Source organism: Alligator mississippiensis, chromosome 8 (assembly GCF_030867095.1).
Source record: "Alligator mississippiensis isolate rAllMis1 chromosome 8, rAllMis1, whole genome shotgun sequence".
Classification (NCBI taxonomy): Eukaryota; Metazoa; Chordata; order Crocodylia; family Alligatoridae; genus Alligator; species Alligator mississippiensis.
In genome coordinates, this window is record NC_081831.1 from 13,739,022 (window position 1) to 13,757,740 (window position 18,719).

Genomic DNA, 18,719 nt, shown 5'->3' on the forward strand with positions numbered 1-18,719 from the left:
CGGCTCATGACAGTATATTAACCCAGGGACAGCAATGAATGCATGTGGGTCACCAAATACAGGACAATTCCATGAAGTACCAGGCCTCTGGGTGGAAGGTGGGTGAAGCTCACTCATTTCCAAGTCAAGCCAAGGGAGATGTATGCCAGTTAGCATGGTCAGCCCTGGACATACAATCTTTAACACTAGGTGGTTCAGCTCAGCATAAGCCCCTAGGACATGGACCACTGATTATGGGGTATGCAACCAGGCAGCAGCCTTGTTCTTCATGGGCCATTTGGGCTAGGACCAGTTAACAGGAGTTCAGTCCTAGATCAGTGCAGGCATTGCCTTGTATGAACCACGTGGGAGCAATTGTCAGGGGTGACAATTAGTTACTAGTTTGCAGTTGATTAGTTATCAACTGCACAGCAGAAAATGGTGCATCCTCTGGGGCCCTGGACTCCATCTACATGTATATCAGAGTCCAGACCTCAGTCGCATTGTTAGATCCTGGGCAGCAGGGCCTGCTAGTGAAGCCCATTACGCAGGAGAAAATGGGCAAAGAAACATATCCCTGGCTGTCATTTCCTTTTACCTGAGTTTAGCTACTTGCAGGTTAATCTGACTGGATTCCTCCGCGCTCTGGCCTGCTCCTGCAACCTCCACTCCTTCCAAGACATTCTGCAGATTGATTATCTAGAACCATGACAGCTGTCAAGAGTCAGGACTCCAGGGCATAGGCCTGCTTGCATGGACCTCTGCCCAGTGGGCAGACACCCACCCTCTGGCAATGCTGGGTTTAACTACCCATCAAAAACACCCAGAGCCAGAAGCCACCCTTGTGCAAGTAGCTGCTACTCCACTCATTTCAAAGGATTTGCACCAGAACTGACCTCCCGGTATTAAGGACCAAGGTGAGCTTAATGGCTTAACATAAAACACACTCATTTTAGAGCAAGTCTCCAGAAGATCGGACCTTCAATTCATATATTTGTAGCTAGAAAGCTACATATACTCCTGCCCCCGCCCCAGCTGTCTTCTCCCGTCAAAGCTGAACACAAAAGGCGAGACAATTCAGTATCTCTCAGCAGTAGAAAAGGACCCTTGGCACGCAGTGCAGCACAGGTGGGTTTGGCTGGGGTTTCTGAAGAGCACAGGCCTCTCTTTCCTAGGGGTTGGGAGACACAAGCCAATATCACCCTTTTGCCCTTCTTTTCTAGGGCTTTTCTCCTTTCAGACTGCTTGTTATTGTTGTTTCTATTCAGATGGTGCCTAGAAGCCAGCTGAGCACGTGAAACCATTGTGGTAGGCATTTAGAAGATATATAGTACGAATTTCTGCCCTAAACAGCTTCTAGTTTAAGGAGACCAGACAAAAGGTAATGTCATTGAAGGAATGAAGTGACTCACCCAAGAGAATCTGTTAAGAGCCTGGAATCAAATTCCTGCTTTCCAAGACTCATGCCAGAGTCTTGACCACAAAGACAGCCTCACCAATGCCAACCTCCCAGCTTCACAGACTACATAATCAGACCTGTCTCAACCCTGCCCGCTTAGCTCCCGAGACATACCACCCACTAACCTTCTCCTTTGTGCTTCTCATGTCCTCTGCCATGTCTTTCAAGGATGACAGCTGGTCCAGGACAGCAGCAGGGAGGCTGGGGACGTTCTTCCGGGCTTTATGTCATCAAGGAAATATTGCAGGGTTGGTTACATGGCTTAGTGCAGTGCCAGGCCCTGAAAGCAGCTACATCCAAGAAGATTCCCAGTAATAGCCTCCAAACCAGTGTGAGCTCACCTATGCAACAGAATTCATCCCAGCACCCCTCCCTAGCCAGCCCCCCAGCCCTTCTGGGGCACTCTTGTATGGCTTTGGGGCAAGGCAAGGCATGGCATGGAAATGCCATGAGATACGTTGATATGAATGAGAAAATGATCCAAAGAGGAGGGAAAGCCCACTTCTACCCACAGTGATCTGAACCAAAGGCCCCCGTGAAAGTCAGGGCGTGAGTCACACAGCTGATTATTTATCACCCTCAGGTTAGTCAAGCCATTACAGTGTGTGGTGGTCTGAAACTATGAGGTACTTGCTTACTGGATAGCCAGCCCCAAGCATTAAGCATGGCCACCTGCTTTGGATCCAGTGTGGGGGAGGACAACCACCCTTAGCTATTAACAGTGCTGCTCACCAGTACATCTAGTAGAAACCTACTGGCAGCATAACTCAATGGTAATTCACACTGTTCTCAGTCTCCCTGTAGGTGTGGAGAGGTAGGCCAGAGCTCCCTAAAGTGGCACCTGGGACCCTGAAGAGCAGCCTGGAATTTGCCTGCATCGCAACCCAAGGTCTGAAGCCTGTGAGGAAAGCGCCAGATGTGGGGGAATGCCCTACCTGCATCCAAGAGGAGCTGCTTCAGCTTGTTGAGGTCTGAGTAGGTACATTTGGTTTCTTCCAGCTGGTTTACCTGCTCCTTCAGGGCAGCGTAGAGGTTGGCCAGCTGCCCCATCTGGCGCAGGGCCTCCATGGTTTCGCTGTAGCGGCTGGTAGTACTGCTAGATGCAGAGGACTCACGTAGGAAAGAAACGGTGGCTCCGAGCTTGTCCTTCTGCTCAGGAGATGCTGCCAAGGGGGTCTGGGTGACATAAGGCCCAGATGGAACTACAAGCTGGGTGGCAGAGGAGGATGCTGCTGCAGGTGCCATAGGCTGTAATGCTGAGGTGCCCAATGGAGATGCTAGGGAGCCTGCCTGGGGCCCTGGCATGCTGGGCTGGGCTACAGGAGGCCCAGCCTGGGTTCCTGGGATGGCCAATGGAGTTGAAGGAGCACCAGTCCAGTCTCCTGGAGGTCCTGCTGGGGCAGCTGTCTGAGGCACAAGCATGTCCCCTGGGGTCCCTGAAGCGCTGGGCCAGGCTCCAGGAGATGTCACATGAGTCTCTGGTGCACCAGCCAAGGCTCTGGGAGGTGTCATCTGGGTCTCTGGAACACCTGCCCAGGCTCCAGGAGGTGTCACTTGGGTCTCTGGCACACTAGGCCCAGCTTCAGGAGATATCACCTGGGTTTCTGATGCACTGGCCCAGGCTCCAGAAGGCATTACCTGGGTTTCTGGTCCACCGGCCCAGGCTCCAGGAGGTGTCACCTGGGTCCCTGGTGCACTGGGTTCAGCTTCAGGAGGTGTCACCTGGGTCTCTAGTGCACCAGCCCAGGTTCCAGGAGGTGTCACTTGGGTCCCTGGTACATCAGCCCAGGCTCCAGGAGGTGTCACCTGGGTCCCTGGTGCACCAGCCCAGGCTCCAGGAGGTGTCACCTGGGTTCCTGCCATGCTGGGCCCGACTCTGGAAGGCATCACCTGGGTCCCCGGTGTGCTGGGAGCCCCTGCTTGAACAGCCATCTGAGTCACAAGCACACCTGTTGGAAGTCCTGGAGCCCAGTGCCTGGCTCTGGGAGTCCCTGCCTGACCATCCACCTGAACTGGCGGAGCAACAGCCCCAGCCTGGATCCCTGGAGTGACTGGTGAGCCAAGCCAAGTGCCTGGCTGTCCCACCTCAGTCCCTGGAGCCCCCATTGGTGTCCCTGGGGCATTGGGCCAGGCACTGGGAGACACTTCATCAACATCCATCCCAGGAGCACCTTCCTGGGTCCCCACAACCCCAGGTGACACTCTAGCAGGCCCAGTCTGAGTCCCTGGGGAACTGGGCCCAACACCAGGGGAATCTAGCTGGATTCCTTGACCACCTGCCTGGGCCTCTGAAGCCCTGGGCTGAGCCCCTGAGATCTCTGCAGGTGTGGTGGGGGTGCTTGCCCTGGTGTCAGGGGTCCCTGGCGGTGCTGAGGGGGTGCTGGCTCGTGTCCCAGGGCTCCCTGATGGCATGGAGGGGGTGCTTGCTCTGGTCCCAGTGGTCCCTGCTGCCACAGAGGGGGTGCTTGCCCTGGTTTCGGAGGTCCCTCCCAACACAGAGGGAGGTCTTCCCCGCGATCCAGCCATCCTGGTCTGAACTGATGGGGTGCTCTCTTGGGTCCCAGGAGAACCAGTCTGCATCCTGGAAGTACCCCCTGCAGTTCTGAGAGAGTCCACCTGGCTCCCTGAAGCCCCCACCCCAATGGCGGAGGCTTTCCTGGCAGGGGTGTCAGTGGCTAAACCTGGGTGTCTGGTCAGAGAAGTCTGGCCTATGATGGTCTCCACAGACTGGGATGCCTGGAAACAGAGCAAACAGGAAAATGATTTACAGGGGGGCACTGCCACAGAGCAAGCAGCAGGGGTGGGGGCAGGGGCATTCTAGACCGAGCCCATCCATGCTTCCCCTTCGAGAGCGTGTGCTATTCTTTTGTTATTAGAGAGAGAAACAGCAGCTGTAGAAGTCTGTGGTCATTTCTCAGCTCTGTAGCCAGAAGGGCTGGGCTCTCTCAGAGGCTGGCTCACAGTGGGGTGAGAGGAAGAAGGTCTCTCACACTTCCAGAAGGGCAGGGACACAGGTATTTGGTGCACACATTAGGTGGGGAGCAGCAGAATGGAGAAGAGCTTCAAAACCCCTACAGGGAATGGTGGCCTCCAGATCCCAGCACATACAGAGGGGATGGGGAGAGAAGCTCAACCCTGTCCCCCTCAAAGGGGCTGAGGGTCTTCTGGATCCCAGTACACAGAGGTGGGACTGATCAACAGGCTCCCATCCCTGAACTCAGTGTTCTGCCCTTCTTCTCATCCTCCTCAATCTCTATCCCTTCCTCTTGGCTTGGTTCACTCAACCCTTCCATTCATTCTCCCTTCTCCATAAGCCTCCATCTCCTTACCACCACCTAAAACCTCTACCCCTTTAGTCTTACCCCCTGCCCTTCCCCCACCCCCTTTCTGGCAGACATCAGCATACAAAATAGCTGCGCTACATCTCCCTCAAGTAAAACCCAACCTAACGGAGGCAGATGGCAGCTATTTGTGCCTGTAGAGAGCAAGAACTGGTCTATGTTGTAGGGATGCTGCCACCACAGCTTTGTTGGAGGAGCTATGGTGGTAGAGCTTCCTGGAGGGGGTTCCCTGTGATGGCAGAAGGGTTTTCTTCTGTTGGCTTCACTACACCACCTCCTGCAATGACAGAAGCTCTGATAGCAGAATCCTCCTTCCATGGGCACAGCTGTATCCAGACAGAGAGTGCTGGCTAACCATTAGCAAGACTCTCATGTAGACTAAGCCTAAAGCCCAAAACTGACATTGCCTGGGCATGATTCAAGTTTGATGGCCACAGCATGTATCCTGAAGTCACCCAGGTCATGTGAAAATGGACTGGCTCCAAACTCTCCCAGCTACTCTCAGGCATTACCAACAGTGTGGAGCCTGGGAATTGGGCATGCAGAGAGTCTAAACTCATCTGCATACTACTTTCCATTTTACCCCCCCAAAGGGGCAATGGATACCATGTGCTAGATAGAATAAAGATTGAGTGACTGAGACTATGTTAGATGTGACTAGGTTAGGGTTTGATCCCCAGGTCTTGGTGGAAAAAGTGGGGAGGGCAAAACATTGTTTGAGTGTCAAATGCAAGCACTGGGCCTATATTTGGATCACTATCTCGAACCAGCAATTTCAGGAGGCACATACCTTTTGATACCTGTAAATCTTTTGAAAAGATAGCTATTATACAAAAAAGGGTTTTCAATCTTAACAAGAGCACAGCTGATCTCTGTGGATGCATCTGTGTGTTCAATAATGCATTGTAGTTACTGTGCATTAAGTTTAGTCCTTGGATGACCAAATACTAAATCAGTGCACAGTAACTGGTGCACTGCAGTAACCCATGCAGTTTAGTGATGCTAACTGTACAGTAGCCTAACAATACTGCGCAGTAGCCTATTAGCATGGGTTTTGCCCTGTAAAATGAGGCTACTGTGCTGTTACTGTCTTGTGTAGACGCATCTGTCTCTCTAAGATACAGGTTCATTTCATAAAGTGTTTGACATAAAAAACAGCAGCACCAGAAAGACTATCAGGATTATTTCACTGCAGGTTAGCCATGGAACAGAAGCTCCCAACTGATCAATTAACTTGTTGCCTAAAAGGTTTCATGGTTTGTTTGATTTTTTGTTTTGCTTTTTTTGGCTCCTGTCGGCTCTTAGAACCAGAGGGCTCTGAAGCAAGTCCTGAAACGAACTGCCATGGCTACTGGACTCCTTTGGGGCAATTTGTCCTCTCAGCTCTTCCCTCCTGAGGCCCATCGCAGGATCTCAGTAGGTAATCTGGGTGATTGTGAAGTATCTGGCTGAATACCAACCGGCATAGAAGATCCATAATTGCTTCCTCGGCTTGATAGACCATATCAGTGTTCCAGGATTTGCAGTTCCACATGTTTTTCACCTATTTTCTGGAACTGCTAAAATGCTGATAATTATGTCTGACACCCCCACTGAATCTGCCTAAAACAGTCAATCCTTGCACAGCTGCTCTACAATATACCCATGCATTCAAACGCTGGCTTGTGGGCATACAACTTTGTTCGACTACCTACATGGTGCACTAATGACACGGTGACTCCTACAAGATGGTTAATTAATAACGTTGGCACTTGCATGGTGCTGTAGAAGGTTATGTGGTAACTTAACCACTTATGGGGCTTCCCTAACAACTCCCGGGTGGCCCTAGGGACGTAGACAGCTGTGACATGCATAGATCCATGGACAGTCCATAACAAACAAAACCTCTGTTAGCTATGAGGTTGCTCAAGTACAAATCCCAGTCTGATCACTGAGGACCATTCATGGCATTGGAGCTACACATTCCTGAAAGCAAGTTTTCAACAGCAAACATGGGTCAAATCCTTCAGCACCAAACCTCCAGGGGACAGGGAAAGGCCTTGATTTATATATTCCCTTCCCTCCCCTTCTATTAAAGTTGTTGTCTCTGCGGAAGTAGGGAAACAGGCCAAGTATAGATTCTCACCCCACCAGCCACTTCTGAATGAAACACTCACAGAAGGTGGGGTCTTGCCTTTGTTTGTCACGAGGCAGTCTTCCAGAATTTCCCATCGCACCAGGTTACTCAGTTCTTCTGGACTTGGATAGAGGCTCAGTCTTTGCTCTAGACTTTTCTAGAGAAAAACAACCAAAACCAACACATGTACATAAGGATGGTTCTATGTCCTGTATTACTGCTGTTCTCAGAAAGGGACTTTGCTGTTTTCTCCACTGACTCCTGGAGACTAGTAAGTCAGGAATCACCCTAGATGATAGGTAGACAGGGAACACAAGTTCCATAAAATGAACTTCAGACTTATTCTGGGACTGATCAATAAAGATGCAGTGAAAACACAGAGCCAGGCAAAGGCAAAAGGAAAGGAACAGCATCCTTGATTCCACAATGGAGATCTTCCTGAGCTGTCTACCCCATCACTCCTTTTCGTAGGAGCAGGGACATTTCCTATCTTTGAACAATCTCATGGTGGCAGGGGGGAAACCAAGAGAGGCCTATGGATCAACCTGGAGTTGTTCCTCCTCTATCATTAGGAAGGAGGACAATATAGAAACCTAGCCAAATCTTGACTCCTACTACAAGTGGTTTGAGGTGCATAGATCATCTTAAAACCTGACCCTGAGGCAGGCTGGGCATCAAAGTTGTTAAGCACCAGAGATGCCAAATACTTTTCAGGATGTGAGCCTTAATGATTCTTATTCTGACCTTGAGTTAGAAGACCCAGAGAAAATAAGATGCATAACAAGGGAGGAGAAGCAAGGAAGATCGGGAAGGATTAACTGGAAAAAAAAGTCAAGGAAAGAGGTAGGGAAAGACCTGGCAACTAAAAAATAAGGCCTTTTGCCCAGGAACATACCAAATCAGTATTCAGATTCTTCTGATCCATGAAGCAGACCTGCAGTTGACTGTCAACTTCCTGGGGATTTAGCTGTAAAAGGAGGCAAGAAAGGGAAGTTAGTCAGCCTTCTGCAACTGGGTGTATGTGTATGAGACGGAGACGGAGAGGGAGAGGGAGTGGGAATGCTTTCAAAGGGGCATGGCCAATTTAGAGAGAAAACTTCAGCTCTATTGTGCATATACGTGCCTGCATACACAATATACATAGTGGCTTATATTCTTCCCTCCTCTGCACCAGCATCTCCAACTTCCAATGTGGTTCGTTTAAAAGCCAAGTTAAATGCTGTTTCAGCTCCTGCACCTCTCTGTTGGTCCACTTCCCAAGTGGTGGTTTCCCATTCATATTTTCCTGCCTGTGAAACATTTTGGCTTCCACTGTTGTTTGAAAGAGCCTAACTGACTATGCCAAGGGATTTACCAACTAAGCAAGAAGAGACACACAGGAGTGCTCCTTGAGTCTAAATGCTTCAGTTCTTGTAAATTTGTAAGCTTTGATAGCAGACAGAAGCCAAAAACATAGGCTCAAGGGGATGGTATCCTTTCAAACATACCTGGACTAGATGACCTCATGAGATCCCTTCTAGCCCTACTTTCCTATGATTCTGTAACCTGGTGTTAGAAACATCAACACAACCAACTTTGGGTTGAACATGAAGTGAGCCTATAAATAGAAAACAAAACTAATGAGACCAATGATGTGAGCGAAGTGCAAAATAGATCAGTAAATGTCCCGGAAAATTGAGTAAGGTCTTGCGAAACCATCTACAGGCATATGAAGGGAACAACATAATTGAATTGGGTTTTTGTTAAGTCCCTTTCTGGTTTGATTATCTAAAATGACGTTAAAAACTAGAGAGAGGTAGTTAGCTGTATTAATTTGAAGTCAGTCGTGAGTTAGGGTTAAAAACTAGGACAAGGAGAGATGTTTATACATAGGATAGGTTTTTTTTGGTTTTGGTCACAGCCCTTCAAAACACAGCAGGCAAGTAAAACCACCACTTTAAACGAGTTCTTTTAAATTCATAGTGTTACATACAGATGGGGATGTATAATGGGTACCAAATCCACAGAAAATGTCTCCAAGGAAAAACCTCCAAGCCCAGCCTCAGATGTCTAAATCACTGAACTTGACCAAGTTCCTTGAGAATCATTTTGGCGCTCACCACCATAGATTTTGGCATGGAAGAAGCGAGTGTCAGAAATGGATTTAAAGGGGGTGGACTGGTGGAGCACAGGTCTTTTATTCACAAGGATGGAGAAAGGAGCCTGGAGTCAACTTTACTTCAATCTCTTTCATTCAGAAGTTTGAGTAACAGGAAAAGGCCAATAGGAGAGGAAGGAGCTGAAAGTCTAGCACCAGCAATGGAAGAGGGATGAGGGCAGAGCTGGTAGCTGGGCCAGAGGTGCCAAGCACGTAATGCACAGCAAGGGCTCAGCCCTGGCCGCCCCTCAGCTTCTGTCTCTCCACGCTCTAGGAAACGAGATGTTTATTCCTTCCCTGTACCAACCCCTGTGAGGCTTGCAAAAAAGCCACGAGCCCTTGCAGCATGCTGTGTCCCCACAGGGAGACAGCACGTTATGCAAGTGTCCCCTCAGTTGGCCACAGTGGGGATTCCCTGCTGGGGTGATCAGTGAGCTGGGTACAGCCAGCCTCTGCCACATCCCCGTGGCTTCATCACGAGGCTCAGCTTCTCTCCCTCCTGGCAACAGCCGCTTCTCTGCAGAGACCCAAGGCCAGCACTAGTCAGGAGGAAGCTCCCTGGGGACTCACTCCCCTGTGGGCATGGAAGGATGGCTCCTTGCTGCAGTCTTTAAAGGGGCATGGACAGGTCCTTTGTCTGCTGTCCAGTGCTGGGCTCCCTTATCCCATCTGTGAAGCACTTGCTTCTTCAGCAGTTAGCAGGATACGGGCTGTCTCCCACCCCTACGCAGTGCTGCATGATGTCCTCTACATGAGGAGGGGCTGCTGTCAGGCCTCGTCCCAATGTCCTTACTTTCCCTGGCAACCTTGGCTTGTCAGATGGAGCCATCACCTTGGTTCTCACACTGCAGTGCCCTGTCCTGGTGGAGCCCTAAGGAGACAGCAGTATCCTAGCAGGGTGATATTGTCTGCCTCAGGTGCCCTACGGGTACATGGGGGTGTCAGGGAACAAGGGCTTGGTGGACTCAAGGGACCAGGATGGTGTTTGGCTTTCCTAAGGGGAAAGGGGACAGTTCAGCTCCCCTCTGTGTGACGCCAAGGGGACCTCTCCCCTCAAGCAGCAGGAGGGAGGCTGGCCGTTCAGTGTGGCAGGGCACCGACTCACCCAGCCAAGCTTTTCCTTGATCTTTTTGATCTTGTTGTCCGTGTAGGCCTGAGCCATCTTCACACCATTGACCTCGTTCAGCAGATCTTGCAACAGAGACATGGACTGCAACAGAAATGGAGCAGGTGGGGGTGTGAGTCTTTGACACCTCTTATGCCACAGTAAGGTCTAGTACGGGGCAGGGAGCCATTAGTCCCAGCTCTGCCACTGCCTTGGCTGTGTGACTGGAGGCAAGTCACTTCTCCTCTGAGCCTCAGCTTCCTTAGAGGGGAAATAACACTCACCTGACTGACAGTACCGTGAGATGGACCCAACAAGGTGGGCACAAGCAGCCAATGCTGTGCAGATGGCATGATACAGGCGAGCAAGGGACTTGCCAATGAGCCAGCTTATAGAGCTGGAAGGGCTTCTGAACCAGGGCAAAGCAGCAGAGTCTCTATAATCAAGACACCCTGCCGGTTAGACTAGGTGAGCCCTGGGAACCCCGATTCTGTGATCCTTCCCAATGGAGAGTCAGACACAGTAGGGTGCTCAGCAAAGCTACTAACAAGAATAGCAGCTAATAACAGACAACATCTGCATTAATCCTGGCTGCTTCCCACTGCTGGGCAGGAGAGCAAGGACCTCCTAGACTCAACAAAGGGGTTAAATGGCAGTGCCTGGCAGGGGGCCTCCACTCCAGCATGTGCGCCCACAGGAGGTCAGCATGCTGCACTGGTACCTAACAAAGCATGGAGAGATCAAGTGCAGACATGCCCCCAAGTCTGTGCCAAGACATCACAATGCAGAGGCATTCGCTGCTCATTCACCCCCTGCCTTCCTGGCTTAGTTTGGGCTCTGCAGACTTCTCCTGCCAGAGCTTGGGCACTACCTTGCTCTCTCTGGGATCATTTTCTTTCATGTGCATTTGGCACCCTGACCTCACAACAAACCTGCCTCTGGTCCAGATATGCTGGTATCCAGCTCCACTGTTGTGCTCAGGAGCTGGTGCCAACCCCTGGTGAGTGCACTTAACCGTTTGTGGGCTGGATTTGGCCTATTCCTGTGGCCCAGGCTCAACAGGCAACACCTGCTGTTGCAGGCTTGTCTCAGGGGTGGAGCAGGGGAGACTGCAGATCTGGACTCTATTCCTGTCTGTGCCACGGTCTCATGAAGTGACCTATCAGCTGTCACTCACTTGTCTTGTGCCTCAGTTTCCTCACCCTGTAAATGGGGGACAGTAGCATTCACCTGCTGTCACCAGGCACGGGCATTAGGAAAAGCACTCCGAAGGTCTCAGGGACTGGCTGAATAGGGGAGCTGGGTATGCTAAACTCCTCTCAGTGAGCAGTTATGCTTGGCATTTCTAAGACCTGCCAGGACTGGGTGCCCTCATTTCAACACCTCCAACTGTGGCTATAAAGAGCCAGGCATGCCTTACTGTTGGCACCTGGATGCTGCAATGGTGGCAGGGACTCCAGCTTGCAGGGGCATTCCCTTTGAAGCTGTCTGGAGTACTAAAGTGTGCTGGTCTCTAGTAAAGCATTGATCCCCCCTTCGGCCAGCCCTACATTGGACATGCTGATTTCTATATCACACCAAGTTTCTCAGAGCAGGGACTCAGGTGGCATCATCTCATCCTCATGGGGTGCGAGAGGGATTCTCCTCCATTTACAGACAAGAAAGGTGAGGCAAGGGGAGGCAAAATGACTTGCCCAAGGACACAAGATGACTCAGTGGCAGAGGCAGGAAAGGGACCCAAGTGTCCTGACATGTTCTAAGCCTCAGAGCACCATGCTGAGCGCTTCTGAAGATGACTGGCCAAATGTTAGATCCACATCAACAATGAACTATGTGAAAGAACTGGGAAGCACAACTGGAAAGGAACATTCACCGCAGGCTATATGGGGAGCCCCCTATGCAAAGGGCTGAGTAGCTGCTTAAATGAGTAGTTCCTCAGAGGACTAGTTAAGGGAAGTGGTCAGTTCTCCCCCGTGCTGAAAGCCAGCATAGGATCTCAGAGCCTTGCAGTGTTGTGCACATGGATAAATTCACCCCATTGCATGGAGTTCGCAGTCTGGCTCTAGGCAGTGGGAAATTCCAATTTCTTTACCAAAAATTTTGCTTTCTTTTCTCTTAGGGGTTTATTGTTGCCCATTACCAGACACCTTGCATGGGTTATCACACTGATATTAACTCAGCATATATCAAACCATTCCACAAAGCCATTATAGGATCCAATCATGCCAGGTGTGGGGCATTCTCAGCTCCCATTGATTTCAGTGTGGGTGCCCACATGGTAGAATTAAACCTTTGTTTCCTAGCTGAGACGACATTCTTGGCTCAAACCAGTGGCTGCCCCAGGCTTATACTCAGACAGGATAAGGTGTCAGCATGGCTCCGAGTGACGGGTGGGAAATCAGCTCTCTGACAATGAAGCGAGTCATTCAGAAATCATTCTGAAGGCTAATTAGAAGCCAGTGCTCAGCTCCCACAGGCCACAATAGTGACATGTTTAATCCAGCCTGTACATTAAGTCCCATAAAAGGCAGCAACAGCAAATAATTAAACATTTATAGTCTGGGGAATTGGGTTGGAATAGCTGTGTCACGTGAATCTTAGCACTGATACAAAATGCAAGAGGAACTGTTGTCAGGTCCAGAAAAGAGATAATTTCTCTTTAAATACAGTGCCTCTCCTCCAAACCTGCCATGTCCTGGGATGAATAACTCACCAGGGATTTGCTTTTTTTGTCTTAGGGCTGCCTTCTTCCCCCTAGCACCACTGCAATGCAGCTCCTATGGAGCAAGTCTTTGAGCATGATGCTCCCTTTCACCTCTGGGCATCATTTTAGGGGCAGCCAGCTGACTTCAGACCCATGGCTCTTGTGTGCATATCAGATCCATGCCCACTGGCCTCCATGCCATGGTCTGCTCCAGAAGCTGCAGTCCTGAAGCAGATGATCCAGGTGTCAGTGGCTGCTAACTTCAACCAGCTGTTTCCTGAGCAAACTGAGGGTGACCTTATACTTGCTAGAAGGAGGCATCACTACCCATAAGCAATGCCCAAGCACAGCCCTCTACACAGGAACAGGTTCCAGCCAAGAGGGAGCATCCAGATCTTCCTCCAGCAGTGAATGGCTGCTAGGCTCAGGTCACACAAATATTAGAGGCATCTAAAAAATGAGCTATGGGTTTTGTGTGGCCAAGGAACAGAGAACAGGGTTTTTTTCTGCCATCTCCTTGAAGATGCTCTCTCCTTGGAGCCAGTGCAGGAGCTAAGAAAAACAGTATAGTCCCTGCTGAGCCAAGGGATATAGTCCCTCCTCTCTGAGCTGGGCTTGGAGACTTCAAGCCAGAGCTAGTTGGGAGGCAGGGAGATTTCCCAATATATAGCATCAGGGTTGCAGACCCCAGTTATGGAGCACAGGATGGAGGAGTGGGGCGTGCATCGTGGGAGCGGGGGCTGAGCCGTTTGAGGCTGTGATCGGAGGCAGAATTAGCAGAGGGAAGACAGAGGAGGAAAAAGACCCAGTGACAAGGGTCTTCTCCTGCTTTCCAAACACCACGTGGAAGGCAAAAGGAAAAGAAAAATCCACCATCCAGTCAGAGCTGGAGGAAGGAGGAGGAGAATTTGAGGGAGACGTAGGATCCCCAATAATAACTGGGGGTCAGGCTAGATGATCTGTTCAGGTCCCTCCTGACCCTAGCTACTATGAGACTATGAAACAGTGTGGAGCCCCCATCCCAGCCCCGACACAGGCGGCGTGAACCCTCGACAGTGCTGGGAGCTGCGGCAGGGAGAATAATTGTCTCCTGCTGAGCGTGTGAAACGAGACCGCTGGGCGAACAGCACCCAGAGCCTGACCAAGAGAGGCTGCAGGAAGTGGGAGGAGGGAACCTGACACCTTGGGCTGCCATTTGTTAACATCTAATTATCTCAACTGCCTGAGAAATATTTGGGAGAAGAGAGGGCCTCAATGAGGCGCACCACCCTGAGCCCTTCAAGTAAGGTGCTTGAGCAGGGGTGGGAAAAATGTGGCCTGGGCCGGATGCGGGGGGCCCCTAAAAAATTTTAGATCCCGATGATCTGTAAGGTCTCTTCCAGCCCCCTAACAACTATGAAACTGTGAAGAGAGGCAGGTGACAATATTCTTACCTTGCCTATGTGGACCTGGACATAACATATGACACAGGTGCTACAAAATGGGAAGAGAGGTGGCAATACTATCTGCTGTGGATTTTATTGTAAATCCACTGCTGATTTCAATGGAGAGTGCAGGTTGGACCCCTCAGAGAGATCCAGGCCAATGCAATTGGAGACCTGGAGTAAAATTTGTTTTTAAATTAAATGTATCCGTGCTCCAAGCCAAATCAGCCAAATCGAATTCCAAATCTGTGAGTCAGTCCAGAACCATGTGTGGCCCTACTACCAGCAAACATCACCCACACCTGGGGCTTCAGATGTTTCCAAATCCTTTGGCGGGAGTCCTACTCACAGGCCCAAGCCTGGAGGCTTGGGGTTCAGATGCCCCCGAGTTTTGCTTGCCCTTAGCCATAAGGCCCCTGGAGCAAGCTAGGAAGGAGACTCCCATTTCCATAAAGTGGGCTTAAAGCTGCTACAGCTTGGTGGGTACTGAACCACACCAGAAGAGCAGTTCTCCTGGGGTGCACCTTAGGAAAACTGGCTTCATGGACACAGATACATGGGATTTCCCCCAGCAGGTTGAGAACAGGTACTACGCTTGACCTGAACCTTCAAGAGGCAGAGAAGCATGGAGTAGAAAGATTTTGAAGCACTTGATTACATTAATTAGGCTGCTTCCCAACAACTTACGAACTAGACCAGTGGCATCGTTCACACATTACAAATGGGGGAAACAAAGGCAGACAGCGCTTACAGGCTGGATTTTCAGAGATCCAAAATAATGCCTCTCTCAAGTAACAGGAGCTGCAGGTGATCCGGGAATAAACATCAAGGGCCCGACTATTGTAGAAGTCACATCGGAGGGATGGGGTAGAGCTGGAAACCGAGCAAACCCAGAAAGCCATGCTTCCCCATGCCAAAACCAGAGGACAATTTGGAATTCAGCATTAGCTCAGTTTTCAGCGCTGCCTAATGGTTGTCGACAAAGATCGTTTACAAAGGAGAATGAAAACCCAGGGAGAATAACGCAGGCTCCGCGTTCTCTAGACTGAAGACAAGATGAATGAAGACAAGGATCCACCCGTAGTTAACAACATGGACTGCGTTAGGGAGGGTCAGGGTGGGAGGTTCCTCATCTATCCATCACTTTAACCAAATGGGTAACAGCAATCCAGAATTTATTTCTCTTGCGGCTTCAGACTAATCAGTGCAGAGCAGCTCTTGTACAATTCATGCCACAAGTCACAGTTGTAAGGAGAGCTGTGTGACACCCAGTTGCGTTTCCCCCACCTCTGATACAGCCTTGGAAGTACAGCACGCACCAAACCACACCACTCCCCAGTACACCAGGCGGTGGGAACACAGGCAACTGGTTCTGGGTTTTCAGAAACTATTTCCCCTTGGAGTTTAGCTCTCATCATTACTGATTCAACAGCTGTCCTAAGCTGACTGGCTTCCAGGTGTGTTCTTCCTTCATTAATAGAACTGAACCGCCTTCACTTAGGACTGTACTTCACTTGAGATGAATCTGGAGTCCCGATGCTTATCATTAGAAATGACGAACGTCGGGAATTATAGAGTAAAACAGAACAGCACTAACAGCGTACACAGACACAACACACACGTACTAAGGTGCCGAGTGACCCATGAAACACGAGCAGGCTGGCTCTCTAATACTTTTCCTCCCGCTCTCTAATCCCTTAGACCAGGGGATGCTGCTATCCCAATTCGACGAGGGGAGACCGAGGCACAAAGCTGCCAAGTGACTTGCCCAGTCAGCGTTGCGATCCTAGCAGGCGCCTGCTGCTCCTCTGCCCTCACCACGAGACACGCGGGCTGGCGCAGGGCACGGGATGATTTACCTTGGAGATGCCGTTCTCGTTCGCTTCGATCCTCTTCCTCATCTGCATCATTTGCCACATGTCGGCCACCGCAGACCCGTTCTGGGCGCCGCTCTTGGCCCTCTCCAGCAGGTCTAACCCAGACGGGAGTTTCTCCAGGGCAGACAGCTGCTTCTCCAGCCCCTGAAGCTGGCCCACCACATCTTGCACCTGAGCCTCTACCCCGGCCACTTTCTTCTCCAGGTTGGCGTAGAGCGGCGCTGCCTGGCGCGGTTGGCCCTTGTCCGGCGGAGGCGCGGGCTCCTCCCGCATCTCGGTTTGCAGGTCCTGGAGGTTGAGGTGCTTGATGATGGCGTGGAGCAAGGTGTGGAGGGCGGTAAAATTGACGTGTCCGGTTTCCGGGGTCCCAATGGAGAGGTCGGCCAGTTTGGACAAGCTGATCTGCGCCATCGCCCGTCCCCGGACTGCGTCGCCGTCTCACGGGAAACGCAGAACTGGGGTCTCGCGCAGGTGGACGGAGGGCTTGGACAGGGTCTCGGCCCCTCTGCCAGGCGCTGAGCTCCCCACAGGTGGCTACAGCATTTGCGGAGAGCCCTGGACCCAGCCCGGCTCCATGGAGGCCAGGGGACGCCCCTGCTCCCTCTATGCCCCGAGGGTCGGATCCTGCCCGCTACTGCCACTGCCCACGGCCATGCCCGGCCAGAGCCACCCACTGGCACCGCCCCCGCCTTCCCATTGGTTGCACTGAGGACCCCCCGCCGCCCGATTGGCCGCAGCGACTGCCCATGTGTCTTTGTTTACATCACCGGGTGCCGCTTGTGACAGCGCAGCGTTCGGCGTTGCTAGGCAGGGACGAAGCACCGCCCCTCCCCAGGGCCTTCCGCGGCGCAATGCGCTTCGAGAAGTAGTCCCCCCCTCCCCAGCATGGCAGCGCCGGGGGGAGCCGCGGCATCGAGCACTGCCTGCACGAGGGCAGCCAGGATGAGGGGGTTGGCAGCGATGGAGGGGGACAGGAGCATGGAGCAGGGCTCCCGAAATGTGGTAGGCACCCCTGGGGTACACACGACCTCTCTGGATCCTTCATTATAATAATCATTAGCATTTAAGGGGTTAAAATATAAAGAGTATGGTGGTAGGGGCAGGTGGGCAGCTGGTACCTCTGGAGGGGGACACCTAACATCTAGAGGTATGCAACACCTGGAAGGGGACACCCAATGCCTGGAAGGGGGTATGCAACATCTGGAAAGGGACAATCAACATCTGGAAGGGGGTACACAATGCCTGGAAGGGGACACCCAACATCTGGAAGGGGACACCCAATGCCTGGAAGGGGGTACGTAACATCTGGAAGGGGGTACACAATGCCTGGAAGGGGACACCCAACATCTGGAAGGGGACACCCAATGCCTGGAAGAGGGTAGGTAACATCTGGAAGGGGACAGCCTCTGAGCTAGGGGAAGGGCTGATGGTATCAGGCAGGCAGCTCCTCTCCTCTGCACTAGGAAAATCCAGTCCCGCCTGGCCCCCCGGCTCTGCTGAGGTGAGAACAAAGGGGAAAATCCCACTAGGAGCCTTCAAACAGGGCACCAGGAGCTCCTACCCGCCTGTCTGGTCTCGCTAGAGAGCCCGCCCACCCAGGGAAAGGCTCCCAAGAGCCAGTCTGCTCAGAGGCAAGAGGGGGAGTAGGAGACTAACAGAAATTAAGCCTAAGATTGGGAGGGGAGCAGGGCAGTGAAGAGGCTTTCCTAAGGTTAGGGAGTTGGGAGGGAAAACCCAGGGCTCTGCTTCCCAGCAGTTGCCATCATCATCTGATCATCCTTCCTTGCCCCTTGTAGCAAAAGGAAAGGGGGAGAGGAGTTTGCATCCGAACTCAGCATCCGTCTTTGAGCAAAGGTGAAGGCACGGGCCTGCAGTAACCTCCATGTTTCTCAGGCACATCTCTGAGAGACACTGTAAATACAGATCCACCGATTTAAATCCTCATTTACAAACAGGACCTGCCAGAGCAGATCAGACCAGCCTTCCCCCAGTCCAGTACACGGCTGCTCACTGGGGCCACTACTGGCAAACTGCACAGGAAGCAGTAGGAAACTTTGATCTCACTTCTCCCTAGGGAAAGTCCCCTGCCAGCCTCAGGATCCAGAGACTGGTTAATACACCATAATTCAAGAGTATTTTTTTTAAAGGAATATGCTGGGTTTTTTTGTCAAAAACACCCAGCCCTTGCTTAATCCTGCAGAGCTCCTGGCTGTAACGAGATCTCATGGGAAGGAGCTTCACAATCCAAACTGTACATCATGTGAAGATAACCAAGTGCTTGCAATTTCTTCTTTAGGACACTTGTACTGGGTTCAAGGCATCCTGCCCAGTCTGTACTCCTCTTTTAAACTGGTGTGATTTGCCTCAAAAGCATTTTTGGCATGAAACATCTCCCCCTGCTGCAGCTCTGTAGCATGAAACAGCAGCATTAGATAAGCGGCAAACCATAGAAAATAAAGAGGGAAGGGGTCTCGAGAGGTCATCTAGCTCATCCCCAGGGCCCCAAGGCAGGATCAACTCTACCCAAACCATCCCTGACAGCAGTTAGTTTAACCTCTTCTTAAACCCCTCCAATGA

The 18,719-nt window shown here is 51.4% G+C and overlaps 1 protein-coding gene and 1 long non-coding RNA gene across 7 annotated transcripts in view; one reads left to right on the forward strand and one right to left on the reverse strand.

The window, feature by feature from the left end:
- QRICH2 (glutamine rich 2) overlaps positions 1-18,719 on the reverse strand; it is a 60,670-nt gene that overhangs the window by 37,420 nt on the left and 4,531 nt on the right. For 2 of the 6 annotated variants that reach the window (XM_059732154.1, XM_059732153.1), the window contains exons 1-6: positions 16,125-16,818; positions 10,138-10,242; positions 7,791-7,862; positions 6,936-7,052; positions 2,374-4,174; positions 1,564-1,658 (exon numbers count right to left, since the gene is read on the reverse strand). In XM_059732154.1, coding sequence (XP_059588137.1) covers positions 1,564-1,658; positions 2,374-4,174; positions 6,936-7,052; positions 7,791-7,862; positions 10,138-10,242; positions 16,125-16,553 — 2,619 coding nt within the window. In that variant the 5' untranslated portion in view covers positions 16,554-16,818. Of the gene's footprint in view, positions 1-1,563; positions 1,659-2,373; positions 4,175-6,935; positions 7,053-7,790; positions 7,863-10,137; positions 10,243-16,124; positions 16,821-18,719 lie in introns of those variants that run through there. The other 4 variants (XM_059732152.1, XM_019494350.2, XM_059732157.1 and 1 more) reach the window with 4 other exon arrangements.
- LOC109284832 (uncharacterized) lies at positions 1,609-6,434 on the forward strand. The gene is made up of 2 exons (XR_002092421.2): positions 1,609-2,413; positions 6,085-6,434. It is a non-coding gene; the product is annotated as an uncharacterized LOC109284832 (long non-coding RNA).